The sequence below is a fragment of the Chrysemys picta genome, chromosome 2 (assembly GCF_011386835.1).
Source record: "Chrysemys picta bellii isolate R12L10 chromosome 2, ASM1138683v2, whole genome shotgun sequence".
Classification (NCBI taxonomy): domain Eukaryota; kingdom Metazoa; phylum Chordata; order Testudines; family Emydidae; genus Chrysemys; species Chrysemys picta.
The window spans coordinates 66,187,602-66,212,387 of NC_088792.1; the positions used below are offsets into that span (position 1 = coordinate 66,187,602).

Below are 24,786 nucleotides of genomic sequence, written 5' to 3' on the forward strand. Positions count from 1 at the left end.
GGTTGAGAACCACTGGACTAGATGACCTCTCAAGTTCCCTTTCAGCCCTACATTTCTATGATTCTGTGATAATACTTTTCTCTCTTACAAACATGTTATAAGACTTAATTAATTAAGGTTCATAAAACACTTTGAGAACCTAGCCTGAAAGGCATTACAAAAGTTGCAAAATAATATTTTTATTCTAAAGGATAAGATATTGCATCCAATATTTCAATTCTGACTGAATTTAAAATGTCAGTTTTCTGCTCTTTCATAGAGCAGATGTATCCACACTACCTCCAGGAGGAGAGGTGACACCTTTCATATTATATAGTATCAGATTTCATCTGAACAAATGTTGCCAACTTTGCCCAATATATGACCAGTTCTAGGCCTTGATCCACATGAACTGCTCGCATTGATATCAGTGAAAATTTCACTGAAGATAAAGAGCAGTATATGGCACTATATAGGTTCTGGTGTGAGTTTTTGCCCATTGGCACTATGTTAAGCCATCAAAGCAAAACTTAGAAGGTTCTTCTTATTATTTATTTGTATTGCGATAGCACCTAGTAGCCATATATCAGTCATGGACCGGAGCGTTGTTAATAGGCATGGGGACCAGGGCCCCATTGTGCTAGGTGCTGTACAAACAAAGCAGAAAAAGATAGTCCCTGCCTCCAGTACCCAATATTAAATCTAAAATTGATCTGTCTTGATAGCTTTTGTCACACAATATTTAAATTCATAACTTAATGTTTCTAACCGCAGTTCATATTTCTTTTCACACACCAATCATTCTTGCAGCTCAAAATACACCTCTACACCAATATAACGCTGTCCTCGGGAGCCAAAAAATCTTACTGCGTTATAGGCAGCGGCAGCTCCGGGCACCAGCGCTCCAAGCGTGTGCCTGGGGCAGCAAGCTGCGGGGAGTGCCCTGCTAGTCTCTGTGAGGGCGGCAGTCAGGCCGCCTTCAGCGGCATGCCTGCGGGAGGTCCTCCGATCCTGTGGATTCGGCAGCAATTCGGCGGCGGATACGCTGAAGCCACGGGACCGGCAGACCTCCCGCAGGCATGCCGCTGAATCCGCGGGACTGGGGACCTCCCGCAGCCAAGCCGCCGAAGGCGGTCTGCCTGCCGTGCTTGGGGCAGCAAAAAAGCTAGAGCCGCCCCTGGTTATAGGTGAAACCGCGTTATATTGAACTTGCTTTGATCCACCGGAGTGCGCAGCCCGGCCCCCCCAGAGTGCTGCTTTACTGCGTTATATCCAAATTCACGTTATATCGGGTCGTGTTACATCGGGGTAGAGGTGTACATTAATTTGTTGAATATGATACAGTAGATAAACTGGTGTAGACATGCATTACCTCTAAATAGCATCTGTGCAATTGTTTATTTATAATCAGGGGCACAATATCTCAGGCATTTAAAAATATGTGTTTTTGAGTTACAACGATGACCAGATTAGGGATTCCAAATATGTAATTCTTTCTTTCTTTCTTTCTTTCTTGTAAAGTGATCATTGCTACCATTCAAAACTGTAGGGGTGTGTAGAGATGAGTTTCACCAAATGAGTTTCACTAATGTCTTCATTCAGGTAAAAATTTCACTGAAGTCAATGGGAATTTGGCGTGAATGAGAATATGCAACTATAATATATACAGAATATGTAACATGGCTGAGTTAATATTGCATTAAACCACAACTCTTTCCTGATGTTTGGATAGACCTGAAGACTAGTGGGAGTATAGTTAGGCCAATGCTAAGTGCTTATGAAAATCTTACCCTTATACCACACCATATCGTCATGTATTCAGAGTCTCTCTCATTCTCTCTGAGGCAGGGACAGTGTTAATTAAAAAAAAAAAGAAGAAGAAGAAGAAATAGAAGTTATTCAGATAAGTAAATAGCCTCCAGATCAACCTGGGATCAGATTTGAGATTGGTGCTCATTTGGAAGCACTCGACTACTTACAGAAATGGTAGGTACAATACATAATACTTATTCAGGTCAAAAATGGTTTTGCATGTATTGCAAACTGTCTGTAGTTTAAGGTTTTTGTTTATATTAAAAAATAATGTGCTTTGGTTCAAAGAGGAATTTACTCCTATGTCTTGTGATATACAGGAAGTCAAACTAGATTATCCCTTCTGACCTTATAATCTATGAAATTTATGAATCTTTCTCTCTGCATGAGTAACACTGAGTGATTTACAAAAAATAAATCTGTAGCTAGAATTCTTAACATCTGAACTTCAGTACAGGACAACTGCCAAGATACTGTAGGTCCATGTTTAGGTCTAGTAACATAGTTACTTTACAAAATGTATTAACTTATGCATTATATTGTATGAGTACGTTTTAGAAGGACCTTGGAAATGACAAGCCAATGTTCTGTGTTTTAACCCAACACCTCTACTCTGTAATTCATTATTTATTGTCTTTAGCTCTGTAATCCTGCAATATTGTGAATTTAGTGTCTCACAGCAAATGGGGGATGTGCTTTGCTTCTCTGGCTATGTGATGCTCTATCTGAGAAAAATATCTTCTAACATCTATAGAGGTTTTGATTAATAGGATGTGCTGCAGGATTTTTTGGATGAAGAAAATCAAGTGAATTAAAATCATTTGGATAATGTTATAGATAATTTACAATAGAAAATGTGATACACACAAAAAATATTTAGGGTACAGAGTCTAGCAATTTCTTTAAAATTTCACACAAGTCTAGACTACAAACAATGGTACAGTTAGGAAAAAACTGGAAGGCAAAATATAACCACCATGCCACCTGAACAATGCCCTTGCTTATCTCAGGCTATATTTTAGATCCACTTCCAAAGTATTTTTCTAAATCATAAAATTCTCTTGAGCTCTATTTCCTAAAGACAAACTGGTCTGTAAAGATACATCAGTCAAGCAGAAGATTAATTCCTGTTGCATAAAGTTGTTTTTGGCACAAAAGTCAATATTTAGAAGACAGAAAGCAGTTGTATTATGCAAGTTAGCAGAGTGCATAAATCTTTGCAGCAGGTTATAGCAAGATTACGATACTATCCACAGGTAATATGATGGAAGCATTTCCTTAGCAGAGCCTTCCTAATCGTGGTCATCCATTTAACGGTGTGAGCCAAGTTAACGAGGTCATACTGAATCACTTCTTGTCACTTTCCTTTTGGATGCAATCAGACCAAATATAAAACAGTAATATATTAAAAGAGGTCACAAAACACAGTAGTTCTGTAAAGAGTGAGCTGTCTATATAAGGCTGTGAGCCAGATTTTGCCTTAGATTAAGCAATGGGATGCACAGGCCCCGAAAAGCAGATTAAAACCCCAGAACCTAGGAAAACCATGTTGGTAAAATAACCTTGCTCAATCTGGCTATCTTGCAAAATTCCAGTTAGGTTCTAAGGCTCACCAAGCCACAAAGTCTGCTCGGGGCAGGGGTACAATTATTTATTTACTTCTGCAGATTCAAGTTACGTTCTTTGGCTAGACTTCTTGGCAACTTTTGAAATGGTAGCATCAAGGGCATCCGAAGGGATGAGGTGAGACTGCACTGTCAAAAATTCCAGCCAACTTGAATGCTGCTAGAGCAGTGGCTCGCAGTAGGACCAGTCTTCCCCAGAGCTAGCAACAGGTGGCCCCACCCCTGGAAAGACACTTTGTTTCCATTTCCATTTCCCCAGCCCATCTCTCAAACCACGCCGCCTTGAGGCAGGGGAAACCCATTACTGTATTATCAGCTATGCTTTCTTTTGACACGGGTTGGGCTTGATCTAAAGTCCAAGTCAACTGGAGTTTTTCCATTGATTTCAATGGGCTTTGGATCAGCAATGTTGGGGGACTGATGGAAACAGCTTTGGTTTGATCTGAGTCCTTTTGACAACATCATTCAGCAGCAGAGGCTATTCTTTAAGGCCCTCTCTTTGTGCTGTGGTGTGCTTTTGGGATCAGCGTTAGCATCATTCCTCTTCCCTTTTTCAAAAAGTCACGGCAGAGAGACAGCACAGTTCATGTTTAAGTGGCTGGACTAGGAGTCAGGAAACCTGGGTACTATTCTTGGCTCTGCCATTGGCAGGTTGTGTGACCTTGGACAAGCCACTTTGCCTTTCTGTGCCTCAGTTTCCCCATCTGTAAAATGAGAACAAAGATCGTTACCTTCCTTTGTACAGTACCTTGAAATCTTACATATGAGCTAAGTATTAGTATTCAGGATCATAGAGATCACCCCTTCCCCCATTCATAATCTGCCTTTTCCCCCTTGTTGAAATGAGTTACATATACCAGTGATGTCAGATATCATTCTGGTAGTGCATTATCCTAAGGGCAGATTAGGTTTGACATGCAAAGTTACACCAGTTCCACGTCTTCCTGGACAGCTATTTAAAAAAAAAAAACACCCAAAAACATTTACTTGACACCACTCAAATGAGTGAAGTTACTCACATGCCAAAGTATACACATGATTGGGCCTGTAATTCTTATTTCAATCAGTATTGCTAGTGTCAAGATATCACCTTTATTCTGACATTCAGAGCCATCATGCTTGACAACATTAGGTACATGGTTTTAGGCAAAGCCGTTAGAAATTCTACATTTACTAGATGCAGATAACTGGTCAAGCCTACTTGGCAAATAGAAAACAAAATGAAAATATGTATGCATGTTTCATAAATTTATCTGCATGAATTTACCTTCTTTATAAATTCCACCATCATGATGACTTGTTTTAGGCCTAGACTAGAAAAAACTAACAAATATGAATTTCTTGAAATAGGGGGAGAAAAGAGGTCTATTTGAAATAAACAAAAAAGTTAACATTCAATTTTCTTGGCAAGATTTGCTTGTATTGTTCATCAAATAAATGTACATTATGTCTTGTGCTGTTACTCAGCTGTGATCTTGTAATGTGTTCTCTGCATCCTGTCAGACATATGATCCTTTGTCCCATAATAGACCCAACTATCTCACAACCAGCTGAGCTGAGGGTCATTCCTGGGTCATGCTGGTTAAAGATGGCTGTCAATTCACTGCCTGATTCTCAAATGCACTTTAAATCACCTTCATCTTACTTATGCTGATGCTTTCCAGTGATCGGTATAGACGTAGCTACAACATCTATATGCAGTTCAGGGAAATGATTTGTAGAACTACTGAAAACTTATCCTCATATATGTTTGTGTAAAGTCCAATGCAGCCAGCATTAGTTTAAAATATAAATTGCTATACTATATAAAACAAGAGCTGTTTTAAATACTTTTCCCATAAAGTAAATAAACCATTATGGTTTTCATCTGTCTTGGAAATATAGAAAATTTTTAAAATTTTGCAACTATCCGTTCGAAGTGGAAAGGTAATTATTATTCACTCAAAAATATGCAGCAAAAAGAGTAATTGTATGCTAAGACATTTCAACTTGGGTAATGTATCACCTGGTGTTTTTATTGTGATAAATACCTCTTTCAGATCCATGGGCCTATACAACTTCTTAATGTTTGTCACACGTCTCTATGGTATAGAGGAAAGACAGGCCTTAATTGTAAATATGCACATGCTTTATTGCCAGTACAATGGCATGAACACATTTAACAGGATTGTCATTCCAGTTAATTACACTGATTTTGGCATGTACCTATCACATATAAAATTGATAGTGTCTTCAGACCTGTTAGGAGCATTACAATATATTGCATCTTTCTGTCTAAGGTTAAGAATATTAGGGAGGTGAAGACTAGCAGAAGACAAGAGTGGCTGCATACTGAGTGAACACTGTTTTTAAACGGTAAAATCTTCTTTTAACAAACACTTAGATCACTCAAAAACAAAGAATTTTCTGCATTTTTACTTTGTGCTCTCCAGCCCCACCCCCACCCCCAGGCAAAGACAACAATCTTCATTAGGCAGACCAGTCATCAAAACAGTCTTGGACTTTTTAAAAATCCTGGCCTAGTTCACTACATGCAAACCTAGGCACCGAAGCAGATGGTAGCACTTACTGGTGATGCTGACGAAGAGGAGAGGAGGAAGAAAATTGGGCATTCATTGGAAGAATTCTTTCTGACAAGGTAAACTACCAGCTTCTATGACTCCCCTGGAGCAAAAGTCTGAGTTTTTGACTTCTACAATGAATGATATGGGGGGAAATGAATGAGATGAAACAAATAGCAAGCCAGTGTTAAATGAAGTGAAATGCACACTCTAGCCTTGTCCTAATGACTATAAATTCTCAGAACCAATCTCCAGTTAAAAACGATACCATTCTGGAAAGGCAGGTAGAAGTACTAGAAAATGAAGTATCCTGCTCCCAATATGAATATTTTGGACATTCCAACAGGGAAGTGGAAGGAAGCATGCACATACATCTTCCCTGATTCATAACCACAACATACAATTCTTGTGTTGTTTTGTTCAGGGTTTAAGAAAAAAGCCTATAAACTTGTATCCAAAACAAAAAAATCCTCCATTTTCTATCAACCTCATCAAGTGACCCAGTTATCTTTTAAGGAAAATCAACCTTTAGCCATGCAGGGTTATAGACAAACCACATGTGCATAAGACAATGTTTCAAGGGATTCAAGCTAACAATAGAATAGGAAAGCATTGTTACATTAAACTTGAGAAGGCTAGTAGGGTGCATCAAAAAGGGAATTATAAACAAGACTAAGGAAAATAAATTGTTGTAAAAGGCCCTAGTGAAGCCCCATTTGGAATACTATTTCCTGGTTTGAGCACTTTGCCTACCCAGCAATTTCAAATTCTATATAAGTTCCAGAGAAGGTATCCTAAATTGATCAAAAGCAATGAATAGTCTTAGCTATGATGATAGTCTGGAGAACTTAGCTGATAAGGGTTGGAGAAGAGGACACTATTGGTGAATCTTATTGCAGTGAACAAGTGCCTAAGGGTATGTCTACACTATCATTAAAAACCCACGACTAGCCTATGCCAGCTGACTCAGGTTCACAACGGGGCTGTTGAATTGCAGTGTAGACATTCAAGCTCAGGCTCTAGGACCCTGTAAGGTGTGAGGATCCCAGAGCTCATGCTGCATCTCAAGCCCAAACATCTACACTGCAATTATACATCCCCTTAGCCTGAGCGACATGAGCCCAAGTCAGCTGGCACGGGCCAGTTGTGGGTTTTTAATTGCCGTGTAGACATACCCTAAAAGATTATCTCAGAGTTGGCTGAGGATTTATTCATATTGAGTGGCAGCTGGAGAACATGTGGACATGCCAATATTTGTAAAAAATAAAAATGTAGGTTATATATAAGGAGAGCCTCTTTATTTCCTTTCCCCTAAGAAGGCAATCATAACATTTACTGTTCTTGGCCCTTGGAGATATGGGCAAAATTCACCTAGCTATGAGTCAAGAAAAGGTAATGTTTCCAACAGCAGAAGTATTTCAGAGTACCTAAAGGATTCAGTGACTAATTATGGTTATTCTTATTCATATGCCCAGTTAAATTGATCTTCCTATTTGAAGTCTAAATAGAATTTCCGCAGGTCATATTACCGGGCTCCTTGGGGAGGTTGGGGGAGGGTGCCTTCCTTTGGACACTGAGCAGCCCTTGGGATCAAATGGGTGTTCCTCAAGACATGGCCATTGGTAGACCTCTCTCCTTTCTCCCTTTTTCTGTCTGCGCTCAGGTTGTCTCTGTCCCTTAAGTAAATAACTGTGCACCAACTTCTGTAGTCCTTTCTCTGGCAGTTTTCTCACTAAAATCAATGGGTCTTCTGACTGAATAGGATTGCCGGGATTTGACCCTTAGCGATTAAAGGACGTTTTTCTTTGAAAGTTACTGGAGAACTTTATATCAAATATTAGAAAGTATGGGGAGCCTGGGCGAAAATGTACTTTTGACCATGATAATAATAATCTTCTTACTTACAAACTCCTTGTTATGATAATTGTACAATAAAGTCTGGATTACTTAATGTGCTTATAATCACAGTTTACTTTTATTCATTTTGCTTGTGCCATCTGGTCTAATTTTTGGAGGGTTGATATTTATCGCTCACCCTGGAGAATACATAGAAACAAAAATAGATGTATATTTTAAAGTCTGTAGAGGGCAGAGTTTGAGTCTGTTGGTTTTGGCATTGCTCCTTCAAAGGGGATAGTGGAAAGTGCAAAAAAGGGCCTGCCTTAAGTATTAAAAAGAAGAACATATATATGACATTCTCATAATCATAAAAAGAATTGATGCATACTCTGCACACTTAACTTGGAAGTTTCATACATTTTACCATTTAAGGTGATCTTCAAAGGTGTTTAAATTGCAGGGGAGTCCTTGATCACTTTATTTAGTTCTGTAAAGTGATAGCATATGAATTAACAGCATCCTTATCTTATTGGCATGAAATATATAACATGAATATACTCAAACACAATATACAGTATGTCTCCGATCTCCCATTCATCTATTGATGATTTTTCAGTCTATCTGAGGAGACAAGGACTTAACGAAATAAGAGAATACAGGTGAAAATTGGGGGAAGCTTTCACCCATTCTGACTTGCAAAGCCCACAAAGAAGCACTGATTACATCCACAAGCACATGCAAACATTTTTTTATACCTAGATAGAATGGGCTTTAGGCCTGATCCTGCTCCCACTGAAGTCCCTGGCAGATATGCAGATATCCTCAAGGCAAAAAAAATCTAGGAACAGGCTGGAAGGTTTGGACATACTTGTGTATTCATTGAAATGTTTACTATACATGCTGCAAACCAGAATATTGACAAGAAAGCAAAACAGCATCTGCTTTTGCACTGATTGGTTCAAGCCAGCTTTCCACAGCTTCATTAACAACTTTTTTTTTAACTGAAAATTGACATTTAAAATATTGTTCAAAGCTTTTCATTTTATCATTCATCAGATTGAACCAAAACATTCTATTATGCACTTTAGCCAAAGATCACTTTGTCTTTCAGTTAGGACTCATCTTTTAATACAACAGCAGGGGACTATAGAGTCAGTGCTTAAAATCAATATAACTATAAATTATATGTAAAAGGAAACATTGGCCTGAAACAGCAGATTTATTAGCAAAGTAGGTAACTTCATATTGCTAGAGTACATTAGTTTTATAAAGTAAGAGAGAAAGAGACAGAAAGAGAGATCAATTATATTGTGGGTTCACTGTTGCTTTTAATGCTGCATTTATAGTAACTCCTTCTCACCTATTATTTTAACTTCTTGTAAAATGTCACTCCTGAGCCCAGGCCTGTAGATCTTTCTCATACAAAACTCCTGCTGACTGCAATGAGTAAGGACTGCAAGATGGGGTCCCTATTATAGATTATATTTATAACCTGGTTAAGATTGGTTATTATGGGGCCTACTCCTACTGCTGTTGCAGTGAAAGGGATCATATACTAAGACTACAGTTACGATTCTTTTTAAAGGCAAGTTTTTCATATTCACTTTCATATTCACTATTCGTACCTTGTTTGGGAAAATTATCCTCTCTGATATTCGGTGTGTACTTTGATTGCATATTCTGTACATAATTTGCTGGCAGAACTACCAGTTGATATCCCATGAAGATGGTGCAATAGCTAAGACCGTGTCTACACTAGGCGGCATAATGTGGCTACACAAGCGATTTTAGAGCATCACAGCTGTATTGGTGCAGCTGTGCTGCTGTAAGCTTGTAAGTGTAGACATGACCCGCAAGACTCCCATTGATTTCATTGGGACATGTACATACTTGTTTGGTATGTATATGCCTGTATGTGCACATTTAGGGCTTGGCCCAAAGCCCATTGAAATCAATGGGAAGTCTTTCCATAGACTTCAATTGGCTTTGGATCAAGCCTTTACATGGTTTATGAGTCTTTAAGGACCTAATCCTGCTCCCATTGGCATCTTGCTACTGACTTCAGTGGAAGCAGGATTGAATCCTAAATGTCTACAAAATATGGATATACTAATAAATGTATGGTCATTCTCAAAATACTCCTGTGTAGTCAAAGAGAAGTGATTCCGTTATAGATTACAAAAGACTTTAAAAAAAGGGCTTATATATATATAAAGTGTTTTGTATATTTTGGTATCTAACTGTCATATAATTTCTAGGTAAATATAGGACTCAGTAGAAGGCACAGTACAATAGCATTGTTTGTATATACCTTCCTTCATGAATAGTATCACAAGATGCTTTACAGAGAGAGTCAAGTTAATGGCAAGAGAAAGGTTTAAAGATGTGATGTAAAGGAAGGAATTTGCCCTTAGTCATAGGTTATTATTCCTACTAGTGTAGTTCTCTGCAGTCCTGTAGTCCATAGGTAGGCCAACTCCCACTGGCAATGGGAAGCTGGCCAATTTTGCAACCATAGGCTCATATCTGAGTGTGATCTACAGTGGTTGTGGGCACAATACAAAGATGTAATTGCATCTAAACCTTTTGATCTGCAAGCTAAATTGATATTAGCAAGATTTAAATCAATTTAAATGAATCTACATGAAGGGACTGAACTTGTTAAGATTTAAAACCAATTTTAGTTAAAGGGGTGCAACTTTCTAGTATAGACAAGGTCTTAGGTATTGTATTATTCATCCCACTGCAGATCTATGTATAGAGACTCCCTGCCCCTTTCTGTGTTGATCTGCATTTCCAGGATTGTTGCGTGCCCTTACAGCACTGACTGAAATAAAAAAAAATTACACACACACACACAAAATATATACAGCTAATAAATTACAAAACTACATGTATTGCCCCCAGGGTGCCTCATTTACCTGCAACAACCACTTTTGTATCTGAGCACATTGTTCAGGCTAATGTTGCATTGCTTGAAGTGATGTTTTATGACATGCATCTCAGACAGGATCACCTTTTGGGTTCTAGTTACAATTAGTTTTTACCCCATTTCTAGGACCAGAATGGGGAACTCAACACTGCCTTAACCTGTGTATTTTATTTTACAATGGATCTGTTCCCAGATACATGGGTGAACCTTGGGTTTTCTGACATTCCAGGTCAAATCTGCTGGGATTTGTTCTCAAGATGGACCATTGTCAGGATGGACTAATAGGGCTGAAGAGAATCATTTCCCACCATTTTTGCATGTGCCCAAAAGAGTATTTTACAACTGCTGAGAAACTAATCCTGGATTAGGACTGGATTTTATTCCTATTAAAAATAAATAACCCCGATGAAAGGGTGCCATTGTAGGAAAAGCTTTGGCTCATTCATATTTCTGACTTGCAGTGAAAGCCAGGTAAGAATTCCCTCCTCAGTCTTATAAATTATCCCCTTCCTGGAGCCACAACCAGATTCCTTTTAATCAGAAAATCTTTTGAGCCAAGCACCTGGTTAATTCTCTGAGAATCTTTCCTGATGTATTCTATTTATTTAACATGATTTTTCCAAAAGTATTTTTTCAGAATTTACATAAACCTAGTTTGCAGCTTGATGCCTGTGGGTGTCCAGAAGGAAGTAACCCCCACCCTCCATCCTTTGCCCCAGTTAAAGAAGAACCTGGTTTTCTTGTATTTTCTCTGCTCTTTATTTCATGTCACCAGAGCTGACTGACTGTTGAAGATGAGAGAAGATGTTCAGTCCAAAGAGGGAAGCTTCTTTCTTTGGTCTTAGCTGGAAGAGGAATGATGAAAAACATATGGGCTATGAAAAAGTCCAGTCCAATTTTCTGTTTACTAAGCTCGCTGTAAATGTCAACATCTGTCACCAAGTAACCCCAAAAGGTCCGCCCCTTTGCAGGACCCTGATGGCATGTCCAATCCCTCTTCTCCAGTGTATATTGTTGACTTCAGCAGCGTTGACAGAGAGAAAAGGAGGGTTATCCGGTTTGGGGTGATGGGTTTATTAATAGACAAAGGAGATCAGAAGTGATCGCTTTGGATACTCCATTAATCTGCCTTGGCTTTGTAGCTACCATTTGGGGGAAAGCAGATTTTCTGGGTGAATAGCAATCATGCACCAATCATGAAGCCACCAATGGATGCTGATGTGAACCCTGTTTCCCCCATCCCCCATATGGCCCTAATCACCATAGTATCTGAGCAGTATCATCCATAAAGTATGGCTTGTCCTTAATTCTATCCCCTCTTGAGCTTCGATCATTAAACTTCAGATACAAGGGCCTGATCCTGCTCACACCGAAGTTCATAGCGAAACTCCCATGATTAATGTAAATAGCAGAATCGGACCCTTAGCTTCCGCTCGCTCTTGATTACGGACCTGCATTTTAAAATAAGTCCCCTACCTTTCCCCCTCCCCCATTTAATGAATTGGCACAGAGCCTTAGGGAAAACAGCTGCTTAGAAAGGACCTCTAAATGCCATCACACAGTGGCCTATAAAGATATAAAGACAAAACCGGGACTACAATACACTTAACCTCTCAGCATTAGAAGGTGGGTCTTTATAGCCCATTTCGGCTTCGGCTCTGAAGACTAAAATGATGAACCACTTAGGAGATGCTTCCTCATTCGTTTTGTTTTTAAATGGTCGCTACGGGGATTGTGTGGTTGAGCCCTTTCCTCCACCACTGTGGGCCAACGCCTGGAGTCTTCACTCCGGCAGAAATCCCATTGGCTCCCTGAGTCGGGGCAGCAGGATTCGGCCCTATGAAATCAATGCAAACGTGTGTCTGCAGTAGGAGTCTACTCTAGGAGTGACTATAAAGCTAGACTGTCAAAGGTTTCCTACAGGCAAGAACTACCTTCAGGCAATGATTGAGCAGCTCACTGAAGAGGGGTCTGTGTTTTCTCAAGAGTTTGCGTAGTAACAGCTGGATTCCGATAGCTCCGAATCTGCTCCCACTGAATGTAATCGAAAATTTCCATTAGCTTTAACGGGCGCAGGATCGGGCCCTTGCTGCATACCCGCTCCAGTCATGTTTTACTGTGGCGCCACCCTGCATATCTTGCTCGGCTGCTGCCCGTTTTCACTTTTTTTCCGTGCAGAATCCTTGTAGAATCAGTCTAATATCGGCCGGGTAATATTTACATTAAACAATGGGCACCATAAACCAAGCTGAAAGTTTACATAGGTATGCAATGGTTTACAACCATTCTAGGTTTGTGAGGTTTTATTAAACTTAGATCGGGGGAAAAAGGCACTGTAGGCAAATAAACTTGAAAGAAAAACAGATTAGTGTATGGTCTTAAAAACTTTTCGCTACCTTCATAGTTTTTAATGTTTGTAAAGGCGTGTTCCTGGTTGGAATTCTCACAACAAAAATAACACGAGGGGTACATAAAAGAGTAACTTGTAATAAAACAATTAAAGATATGATTAAACATAGATTTAAAACATGCCTGAGTCTGAATAATATTTTAAAATAAAAACAGATATTATATGAATAGTTGGAACTCAAATGCTACACTACATTTATTGATTTATACATATTTAAACACATTTATACACATTTAAACATTACACTTTAAAAACACGCCTTAACATAGTACTTTAAAATAACCTTTTCTGAAACATCTCGGGTTAACACGCCATCCGGTCCCAGTTAAAGTAAAAGGTGAAAATCTCATTGACTACAATGGCTGCAGCCCAGCGCCTTAAATCATTAAGACCGCTAATTATTACTGTGATTACAAAACGAAATTTCGTTATACATGTCATTTTGTGTGATCAAAATTGAAGCCAGCTTACGTTCCAACGACCGTTTTAAAATATGCTCACAAAGTAGTCCTTCAAAGCAGTTTTTTGTTACTTTTATTCATTTTTTAAAACCCCAATGATTAAGTTCTGCTTTTTGTTCGTGCAGGTTATTCAGAGTAAACGGCCTAGGAAGTGGAAGCCCAGGATATGTTTTAGTTTAAGACAGATATGTGAAGAAAAGCTTAGCTAGTTAAACTACTGACAACACAGATTGCTAAGGAAGCCCGAATAGTAAAGAAGGCGAGGGACGTTTTAAGACATATGTCTCGAGTTCTGATAACATAATGTGTTCAGATCTCCACCCAGAATCGTGGTACAACTGTTGCAAGAATTATGCTACATGGTGCTATATTTTTCTAGCACCCAAAGTTCCCGTTGGACCACACTGCCTATCATATGCATGCAAAGCCATACGGATTTCCTTCGTGTCGTTTGTTTGCCATCTGTCCGGGATGCTGTTTTTCTTGAACTTTGGCTAGGTAGTTTTATACAGAGTATTAATTTCATATTTTAAACTGAACTCCTGCGAAAGAAATGGTATGTCCATGGATCTTGATTTTATTATGGTAAAGGTTGATTGCCAGCTGAACTCTTCTAATAATCAATAATCCTGATTACCTTTCCAAAATTGAGATATGCACTTGCAAGGAAATCCAAAAGGGATCAAAGATAGTTTGTAAAATAATAATTGAAACACTAGGTATGTGTAGTAAATGCTTCAAATGTGTCACTAACCTATAAAAATAGCGCAGATCCTTTATTCGGGCCAAATTCTGTTCATATGACTCATGCCCGTAATCCCTTTAAAATTATGTGGCAAATAGGACTACTCATGTGATCAAAATAAACCGGTTTTGCCCCGAAATTCTTAAGCACAAAGAGGCACATCGATTTGATTTGATTTTGGCTCGTTATTTTTAGTTTATTTTATTGCAAAGCTCTCTTGACTGTAACAGGCGTTCTCCGCTTGAAAGAAGAGTAACTCGCTATGGCCCGAAATATTTTATGGCACATATGCCATGAAAGAGGAATCTAAACAGTGAAAACTAGCCAAGTAACATGCCGGGAAAGATATAGAACGTGTGCTTTCCAAAGAAAGAAAGAAAGAAAGAAAGAAAGAAAGAAAGAAAGAAAGAAATGCTTAATGTTAATGTTATAATACATTATATTATTATTTATTCAATTATTATACATTTAATTATTTCTGTATTCGCTCCATTTATTTATCAGTTTATTTAGGCCATGTCTAGCCAATTTCTAAGTTAATACAATAGAGCTATTTTCGAAAAAATATGAATACTTTTTTTTATAAAACCCAAATCATGAAATTCTCTGATTAACATCTATCTATCTATCTATCTATCTATCTATCTATCTATCTATCTATCTATCTATCTATCTATCTATCTATCTATCTATCCCCCGCTGCCATAGTGTTAGCTCCTGAATAAGTGTTACTTACGCTGTGCATCTGTTTCGTAATATAAATATATTATTTATAAGACGTATATCTCAAACGAAATCAACATGTCAATTTCCCGAGTTTATGAGCGATAATTCCTGAGAACCAATATGCTCATGGAAACGCTCTCAAGACTACATCCAAAACGTGAGCTGCCATTAGAAAAGGGCTAATAAATTCCTATTAAGTATGCATTTATGCAGTGATTACGTGAACTTTGACCTCTAAAGAGTTGCTGCAATTAGCCGCAACGTCCACCACTTTCCTCCTGGATCTATGTTTTTTTAACTCTTTTTTTGGTAAATGGTGGACCAGAAGAGTATAAAAACACACCGTTTAGACAAATTAATGTGTAAATTAATTCTGAAAATTCCTCCTGCACGCTTCCCTATAGATAGCTCTAGATAGATATTAAGATCCTGGTTCTATTATGGAAACACAAATGTTCTCCCATTCAATCTTGTGCAGTGCTTTCCCTGAAAGGTAGTCTCTGAAAGACTTTTTTTAAATTGATTCTATCTTTTAAAGGGTTTATTTTAAGAATCTATGCCAATCTATTTTAATAGCTATTCGTGGTTTTACCAAACAGTACGGATAATTGACGGAGAGAGCTAAACAGAAGGGGGGAGGGAAGCAAAGTCTCAGCAAAAGAGAATAAAATGTTTTAAGTTTTTAGAAAACATCGCTTAGCAAAAGGAATAATCGGAAATTTGCCGCTGTCGTAGAGAGAGGCTGCATCTGTAATTGTTGCCTTTACCAGAGCACTGAGATAAACCACTGGGACTCATTCTAAAGTGACCCATCACTGAATTCATTTCTGCTTGAACTTTCGGTGAACCTGAGATTAAACAGGGGTGAGCAGCTAAGCAGTTTGTTGTTAGCTGCCTTTTCAACAACCCTTTCAGACTGAGTAAATATTGATCTGTTTCAATCTGATAGCCCCAGAGGAAAACACCAAAGCATCTCAACAGCCTCCAAAAGTAAACTTTAAAGGTGAACGCCGGTATTATAGAAAGATGCTAAACTTCGTTTGACATTTGGACGCTTAAAAAAAATGACTATAGTAAAGACAAACGAATTGTAAGAGATTTAAAAGAAAATGAACCACCTTGTCAGGTCAAATAATGCTTTTATTATTAACATTATTTTATGTCGCCCTCTTTACTTTCAGTTACAAAGATCAGGCGTCGGAAGTCTACAGATTTGTATTCCATTTTTCTTTATCAACGATTTGTTGTAGCGAAACCCAAGACAAGACTTTGAAGCAGAACGTGTTAGGTCCCTTTCATGTAATCTATTTGGGCAGCAAAAAGATACCCAGATTTTCGTTGAGGAAAGGTAAAGGGTTCTTTGGAAATGAATCGCTTGCCTGCAGATTTACGCAGTGACAAGCAGGAACTGCTACATTTAGTGTAGAACGTTTTGCTATGCTTTCTGTTCCATTAAGCCATCACCGGGGAGCCAGGTTGCAGAACCAAATTCCAACATGTTTGGATACAGTTTTCGATATTGAAATCACCTCATTGGTATGCAAATGGCACTTTAACACATTAAAGGATCGGGAAGAGAGCCATCTGTTTTACTTTGTGGCCTTACACTAATAAACAAAAGGTAAAGTATAAGCCAGGCGGGGAAATGAAAGAAATATCTGCCTCTGCTTTGAAGTTCTGCTGCATTCACAGGAGCCTTTGGAGACAGCCCTGTGCTAGTGCAGATCTCTTTGCTCTTGATATGGCCGACGCGCCTGCAAATCAAGGCTTGTCTTTTTTGACACTGAAGTGAAGAAAATTTCGTTGACGCTCTATAGAGCCTCCAAGCAGAGTCAGCCGCTTTATGTAAAACTTGCCTACAGATGTGCAGGGAAGGAATAAGATGTTATTTGTTTGGGCTGAAATTCAAAAGCTAACATCAGTTTTATACCTCACATGTCTAGCTGAGCATGTCTGTACTCAGCCCTGAAATACAGTCAATAAAAAGAGGGGGGAGCTTTTTTTTAATCTGCAAACTGAATTAACCTGAATCGATGTATTTCAGGATTTCCTAAAGTTTACCTGAAAGAACTTGTTTTACGCACAGCGAAAACATCCAATCGGTGTAGATTACTGTGCTCTTTGGCAAGAACAAGCTGTGTGTATCACCTGGGGGCGAAATACTCTTTGAAATAAGGGGCAAATGTGTAGCATTAGAGTTCCATCTCCGTGAAGAAGAAGCACTCAACTTTCCGGTTGTTAACGTCCTAAAGATGTCACTGGCAATGTAAAGAGGAGGGAGAATGAAGCTGGGTCAACTTTATACTAGGGATAATGAAATGTGACTCTCTTAACTATTGGCCTACGATGTGAAGAAAGACTGGCTGAAGACAGTTTCTTGCTTTTGAAGAGTGCTCTGTTTATAGATATGTCAACGTTCAGTTCGAGGTGAAAAGGTTAGCACTTGAACCAGGAAGTGCTAGTATTTGCGTTTCAAAAATAGATCTAGTTCATAAATTCCCTCGTGCTGCAACAGAGAGGGGAGTTTTCTTATATTTTCTAAAGATACTATTGGTGAAACATGAAAAAGGATTCAGGCTTGTGTGATGTGGCACGGTTGAAAGGAACCACAGAGTTCTGACCTCAGCACAATAATGATTAGGAGAAATTACTTTTTATTAAGTAGCATATCAAAGGCCACATCAGTGAAAATGAAGAAACTGAAATGTTGAGCTAAGTATGATCAACAACGGCACAAAAAAAGTACCCAAACCAAGTATACCTGAAAGGTGAATATATTTATTACAGACATTTTAGGACCCGTAAACTTTGCTCTGGATTCATCATTTACAGAATCTCAGAACCTTTAATGATTGTACAGAAAATCAGGAAGATGGTTTGCTCACAAATGACAACTGATAAAACTCAGTGTACCTTACGTACATCAAAGCACTGTGCGTCATGCAAAGTTTCATACACGAATCACATAAAATATACATTCATTTGGCCATTCATCACATTTACGATTTGGTCGAAAAGACATCAAGTCTAAGGAAGGATTAATATGAAAATAGGAGTAGGTCAGGTCTTTGGGATAATATACCCTTAGGTCCAATATAATCCAGCACAGATGGGGGGAGGTGGGGTGGGAGCACACTAAGCAAAGTTTACAAAACCTAGTGCAATTGAAGCTTTTTTCTTCTATCTCATTAAAAGAAATGGTGCTATTATTTGAGGTATCTGATTGACATTAACGAATTTGGCTGATATGATCATCACTTTTAACAATATAAAATTGAATCAACTTTGAGAATGTACCTACCCTATTTAATCTGATAATCTAGACATCATTTCTAAAAAATCTGTAAAAAGATAAATCTCTTGGACAAGTATTTACAACCAGCAAACTCATACACACGAAAAAGAATACATTAAATTAAAGGATGAAAGGTCTATAATTCGTGTAAACACTTTCAATAGTGCATCTCTTCATGAGGTTATGTACTCCATATATCCTGTCTTTATGTAAGGAAAAATATAGAAACGTCCTTGCAATTTTATTCTACTGAGAGAAACTCTTAGCTGTGCCAACAGATCTTCTGCTGCAAATTGCAGCGCTAGCTGGAATTTTAAAAAATATGAATTTTGAATAAGTGGTCATCAGAAACCTGATTATGGAAACCACTAAATTGTTTAGTTCTGCATAGACTAAACAGCTGGGGGAGCCTTCTAAAACCAAATTCACTTGAAACAAGTTGATTGATGTAAAGATGACCTAAATATTAAAATATACTGTAAATCAATAAAGCTTTGCTAAAAAATGTGGTTTTAGAGTCGGAGTCATATATCTAAAACAGTGGGGGGGGGGGGCAGAAATATTTCAATTTGAGGTAGTTAGAGTGTCTGAGGTAGATGAAGCTGGTGAAGGGGTACATGGGGATGAACTGGACTTTTCTGATGATTCCTCTGTTTTTTCTTCACTTCCTGTCGGGGTAGCAGGGGAAATAGGTAGCAACCCCTCTTTCTCTCTTTTCTTCTGCTTCATCCTACGGTTCTGGAACCAGATCTTCACCTGTGTTTCATTAAGTTGCAGTGAAGCAGCTATCTCCACCCTCCTGGCCCTTGTCAAGTACTTGTTGAAATGGAATTCTTTCTCCAGTTCTGTGAGCTGCTTAGTGGTAAAATTGGTTCTAACGGTGTTGGGCTGACCTACGTATCCGTACTCTCCAGCTTTCCCTGCAAAAGTATATGAAACGTTAAATAAGTGATATATAGGTGACATAATCAATATGTACACAGAGGTAAAACGATATGGAACAAGAACTTCTTAAAAAGAGGGACAGTGAGTGATGGAGTGTGAGGTGCTAACATAAAGTCGGCCACTAGTGTGTATCAAAGGAAACTTGATAAGTTGTTTACAAATTACAAGAAATATTACCACAGAAAAACCAGCATGGAACTGCCATTATATCAGATTGATGAATCTTTCCATACTCAGAGGTCTCAGATCTCCTTACCTATAAAAAAACAAGGCACCTGTACACTATAGGTAAGAAGTCAGCATGATTTGGGTTCGTTTTGTTTTATTAAAGAAAGTGGAAGAGGAAAGAAACAGCCCCCTGCTCTGAAATCACGACTAACCTGTTTTAGGCGGGTTTCTTTTAACTTTCATCCAGTCAAAGGTTTGTGCTGGAGGCGAGGTCTCTGCAGAAGGAGAGCGACAAGCTTCTTGGTGGCTGGCATGGAGAGGGGATAAGGTACTATAACTCGCTAGAGTCAGATTCTGCTGCTCTTGTCCGTATGGGGGGTGAATGTACTGAGCGGGACCCACCGTGCCCCCAGCATAACCTTGGTGGGAGTGGTGATGCTGGACCATGGAAGATGAGATAGTTCCAGAGTAAACGGCCGGGGTGCATGGGGGATACCCTCCACTTACATCTGCTTCCTGATTTAGTGCGTAGTGACTGTAACCCGCGCTGAAGTTCTGGGTGCCATATCCCGGGCTACAGCTAGAGTGCGAGTAGGACATGCCCAGGTTGTTGTGATGCTGGTAGGCACCGGTCTGGTGGTGGTGATGGTGGTGGTGATGGGGACTTATCTGGACCCCCCTACCAACCATAAAGCGATCGTCCCCGTTGCAGCTACTGGCAGTGACCGCACAGGACTGGAAAGTTGTAATCCCATGATCTGGGGGAGGATAGGCTCGGGAAGAGCATGCCCCGGACTCTCCGCTGAGGATGGGGTAATCGAGGAAGGAACTCATCCTCGCCGTGTCCATTTATCACCGAGTGACCGGGTCTTCGGAGTCCTGAGTGACCGTGCCAACTTTCTCACTTCCTCCATGGGGCCAGGAGAAAAATGATATGAATGTACAGTGAGAGGGGGACACGTGAGGGCGGCAGCCAATGGCTGACCCTCCTGCTAAAATTTCCCTGCTCCTGCTGGTGATGGATCACCGTTCCAGTGGCATTTAAATTCCGAGCGCTCCTCCATCAAGGTGACGCGGAGCCACCACCACCTCCTCTCGCCCCCCCCCCGTCCCCCTCCCCCTTAGCCAGTGGATTGGGGCTTCAGAGCCGGGGCCAGAGAGACAGTGTGAGCCCAGGCGCTCAGCCTGCAGCAGCTGACGCGGAGGCGCCTCTGGAGGGCGGTGGAGGGGGGGTGCTCCTGCTGCATGGATTACAGGGCTCGGAGACCCAGCTGGAGGAACCCAGGTAAGACGGGCGCTCCCACGCTTTCTGCTCGCAGAACAGTTAGTGGCCGCTCCCTTCCCCGCAGCGCGCTTGGGAGGATTTCTGCCACTATCAGCACCGCTCCGGGGGGAATCTCCTTTACGGATGGCTCGAGAATGCACCGCTCTTGCTGGTGCGGTCAGGACAGCCCGTTCCCCCTGCCCCCCGGCTGGCTGATCCTTGTGCGGGGCCCAACTGGACGGGCAAGCGGGCTGTGCAGAAGGGAGCCCCGCGCAGCATTTAGGGGCTGGAGGCATGCGGCGGGGGGGGGAGGGGAACACGCCTGGGTGTCCCCTTTCCGGGAGCCTCCGCAGAGCCCCGCGCTCGACCAGCCAAGAGTTAAAGGGGCTTGTCCATCTCCGTCCCCATCGCGCCGATGTTATTAGCATGGAAATGAGGCGCTTTTGTAATTTAACCCCATTGTGCTGCAGGCAGGCGGGCTCGCCCGGCTTCTGCCACCGCGCCCAGGCATGGGGCGCGGAGCGGCCGGAGCGCTGCTGCAGCGGCCCCTATTTGAGGCTCTGCCCAGCTAACCAGAGGTTACGTGAGCTCAGTCGGTTTCGGGGCTGGGGAGGGAGGACTGAAGAGGGGGCAGGAAGATGGATGACGATTGCAAACGGGGGGGGCAGGCAGGAAGCTTTTCCAGGTTCTGCAATCCATCTGCTGGGGTCCCGCGGCTCCCGTGCCACACACACAACACACACACACACACACACAAACACACACAATGCGTGAGATCTAGGAACAGTTCCTAACGATAAACACACCCAAGCACCGGATGACATGTCCAGGGGTAAGGGGGTGGGGGGAGAGAGAAGGAGGTGAGGGGCCACTGCAGTCCCTAACTCCAATTAATTCTCTTTGTCACTTGGTGGCTGCGTACTCCACCACAGAGTATACAGAGAGTAGAGGGGAGAGTAAACAGATGGCTGCTGGCAGAGGTGTCCCCCCCCCCACCACATACACACACAGCCTGTGTGAGCTATCTCAGAATTTACTAAAACTTTCTCTTGTTCCAGACAAGGAAAATAGAACTGATGTATAGAACAGCATGGATGATAGTTGGTATTTGCCATTGATTTCCCATTCACCTTATCTATTCAGACGGATACAGGCAGTTACAGAGCTAGTCAAACATGTGCAGCCAGCCACAGAACTTCGGAAATAGTTTTATTCTTGTCTTTTTCAGCCTGGCGAACAGTGTGTGGATTTATGCAGATGCACTTCAACTTTGGCAGATTTTGCATTGTCACCATGCCCGATTGATTGTTGTTTATATTTTAAAATATAAAGGGCTATTTCCGCCTTGACTCTCCAGCCCCCTCCCTCCAGCCACCCACACATACTAAGTGCAACATCCTCTTCCAAGTGATAAGCCACCAAAAGTGTTCGAGGCTCCTATTAGGCCACCCATGTATCCATTTCACCTCCACAGCCCCCCTGACGCCACCGAAAAAACGAATATATGTTCCCCCGTCCCAAGTGTATCCATAAAAAGATTTGTCCTTCTATTTTACAGTTTACAAACATGCCTAGATAACAGCCGTTTGAAAACTTTCGATTTCTTAAAATCCGTGGGAGTGGGAAGTCCAGCAAGCATATATGGAACGATGCTCAACCTTTTTTGGCTGCAATATTGTCTTATTTAATTCTTGTCAATCAGTTGTGATAAGTGCTGTATAAATCAGGTGCAAACACAGGCTGGTGTATCTGTTTACTATAAAAGAGATGGCTTTTTCCAGGGTGTTTTTTTTCACTACTTTAACGATTAACAAAACTGTTTAGTATACCGTATATGTATAATTTATTTATAAACATCGTTGATGTTATACCATCACATTAAAAGAACAGAATTGTTTACTAAAAGAACAGCAAACTTCTCTCTATTTAAAATCAACTATCTGCGCATAGAATTCCTCTCTATATATTTACCCGTAATTTTTGCCAAAGAACAGCTCCTCTGCTTCCTTTAAATTGTTTCCCTTCATTTCTGTACTATTGTTTTGAAGAAATCCGCGTCTTTTGTTACATTGTCTCTCCTCTAATGCCTCGAATTCTGCTGCCATTACAGAGCCTCAGTGCAACATAATGGGAAGGGGACACATCACGGGTAAATACCTCTTCATCCCCCCAACGAGAAAAGTTGCCATCGGACACGGTCGCAAATGCACACAAAATTCAGAGCTGTGCTATTTTAAAAGTCAAACCTTTCTGCTAGCTCCCACCCTGCCTCCTTTGTTGCTTCGGTCCATCGTGGTTTGCAGAAAGTCGAGTTTGCATCTCCAGCAATTCAAGCCTTTGAAGCATTTCTGCTGCCTGATGCACATTCTTGGGACATTCCCCAAATAATACGCTATGTGTCTCGCCCCCCCCCACACACACACTCAAGATTTAGGGGTTACAATGAGTTTCTTAGAGAAATTCTATCTCAGATAGATTCGCAGATATTGATTTTAAATATATCCTGAGAGACGTTTACTGGTCTTTTACTAAACAATTCTGTTCATTTAAGATGCTATGACATCACTCTGTATATACATCATATATAAATATCTAAAAGCCAATCATATATTAACAATTAAATCCCATTGGAACCCTGTAACATGCGTTAAAATACTCGACGAAACTGCCCTCTGACCAAAGCGAAAGTGCTCAAGCAGCGAAAGAAAAGAAGCAGGGCCGAGGTTTTTGCGGCATCCGCAGCTTAGCCAATCTGTTGTTTTAAACGAGCAATAAAAATGAATTATGACTAAACGCCTTCGAACTTAATGGTTTTAGACGGGGATCCCCGGCTTCGGCAAATGCGTAAGAGGATTTTTATTTGTGCATGTGCTCCTGCCATTGATCTCTTTGATGACATTCTCATTCATAGAAAGAGTGTGATTTATGAGTTTAGGAAGAATTGCATCCAACCCCTTCCAGCTATTGCCCACGCATCTCAGCTCCACAACGTGTTGCGGATCAGAGAAACAACACACCTCAAATGAAATGGAAACAAACTACTTGAGACAAATGAATCCATTCACTGTGTTTCAGAAATATTCCGGAATACTCAAAATCAAGGGTCGACGGATATGTGGGCAGCAAAACTGCCTGCTAGCATCTGTTGCTTGGTTTTAGAAGAATAAAAAACGCTCACCTTCTGAACTGGGTGATTAATATCGATAATATTCTTACCAAATTAGCTGGAATTTTTAATGTGCTTCTTTACTGCTGTAACTGAGGAAGTAACACATTTTGGACAGTGGGCCGCTGAACTGGCTCCATTGAAATTTAAACATGTTAACCATTAGCTTCCAGTTTTAATGATCAACCCTTGGCATCGCAAACCGGTTTAAAAAGAAAGGGATTTTTTTGTTATGGGACCCCCGCAGAAATCTCCGAAAGAATGGCTCTAAGAACTTAAGTCCGTCCTAAATGTATTTTTACACATAATAACATTTTTTTATTTCCTCTCTTTTTTAGATTTATTTTCTTGGGACCTTTCAGCACATGGGAGCTAATCCAAGGCGTACTTTGTTAGCATTTGTATTTTTAAAGAAGTGTTTCAGAAAACGACTTGCTGGACACCTAACCGTTGAGTTATAGAAAAATATGATGCTTGAAATGAGCCAGTTTCTATAGCAGGCACGTTCCCCATTTACAATAGATTCTATTTTGTCTGTAACCGCAAAGCTGCATATATATGGTGTTTGTCACAGTTTAGAAAATGCAAGACTTGTATTCACACATAGAATAACGTGTTATGTGTACATTAAAAGGAAGAAATCTTTATGTGAACTCTGTGGGTGTTTTAGTTATATTTGTTTGTGGGAATCATCGGGTACTTTCATTTGACTTATGAGAACCTTTGCAATAAAGAATTTAAATGTGATTTTTTCTCTCTAATAAATATATTAAATTACCAAAAGGAGTGAGATTGTGACCAGAATGTCTTAATTTTATTTCTGATGTTAAATAAAGGGGGGGGGGAAATACCCGTTAT

At 40.3% G+C, this 24,786-nt stretch overlaps 1 protein-coding gene and 1 long non-coding RNA gene across 3 annotated transcripts; one reads left to right on the forward strand and one right to left on the reverse strand.

Annotated features, from left to right (window-relative positions):
• Positions 1-17,757: 17,757 nt before the first annotated feature.
• Positions 17,758-20,347, reverse strand: HOXA1 (homeobox A1). The gene is made up of 2 exons (XM_005296978.4): positions 19,711-20,347; positions 17,758-19,305 (listed from the first exon to the last, which is right to left on the reverse strand). Exons 1-2 carry the CDS (start codon positions 20,345-20,347, stop codon positions 18,950-18,952), a joined length of 993 nt encoding a protein of 330 aa, XP_005297035.2. The 3' UTR covers positions 17,758-18,949.
• Positions 20,348-20,642: 295 nt separating this feature from the next.
• LOC101952062 (uncharacterized) lies at positions 20,643-24,714 on the forward strand. 2 transcript variants are annotated; one of them, XR_006177131.2, is made up of 2 exons: positions 20,643-20,783; positions 21,991-24,714. It is a non-coding gene; the product is annotated as an uncharacterized LOC101952062 (long non-coding RNA). The 2 variants fall into 2 exon arrangements; XR_255983.4 differs by having other exon boundaries at positions 20,651-20,783; positions 24,267-24,714.
• The last annotated feature ends 72 nt before the right edge of the window (positions 24,715-24,786 follow it).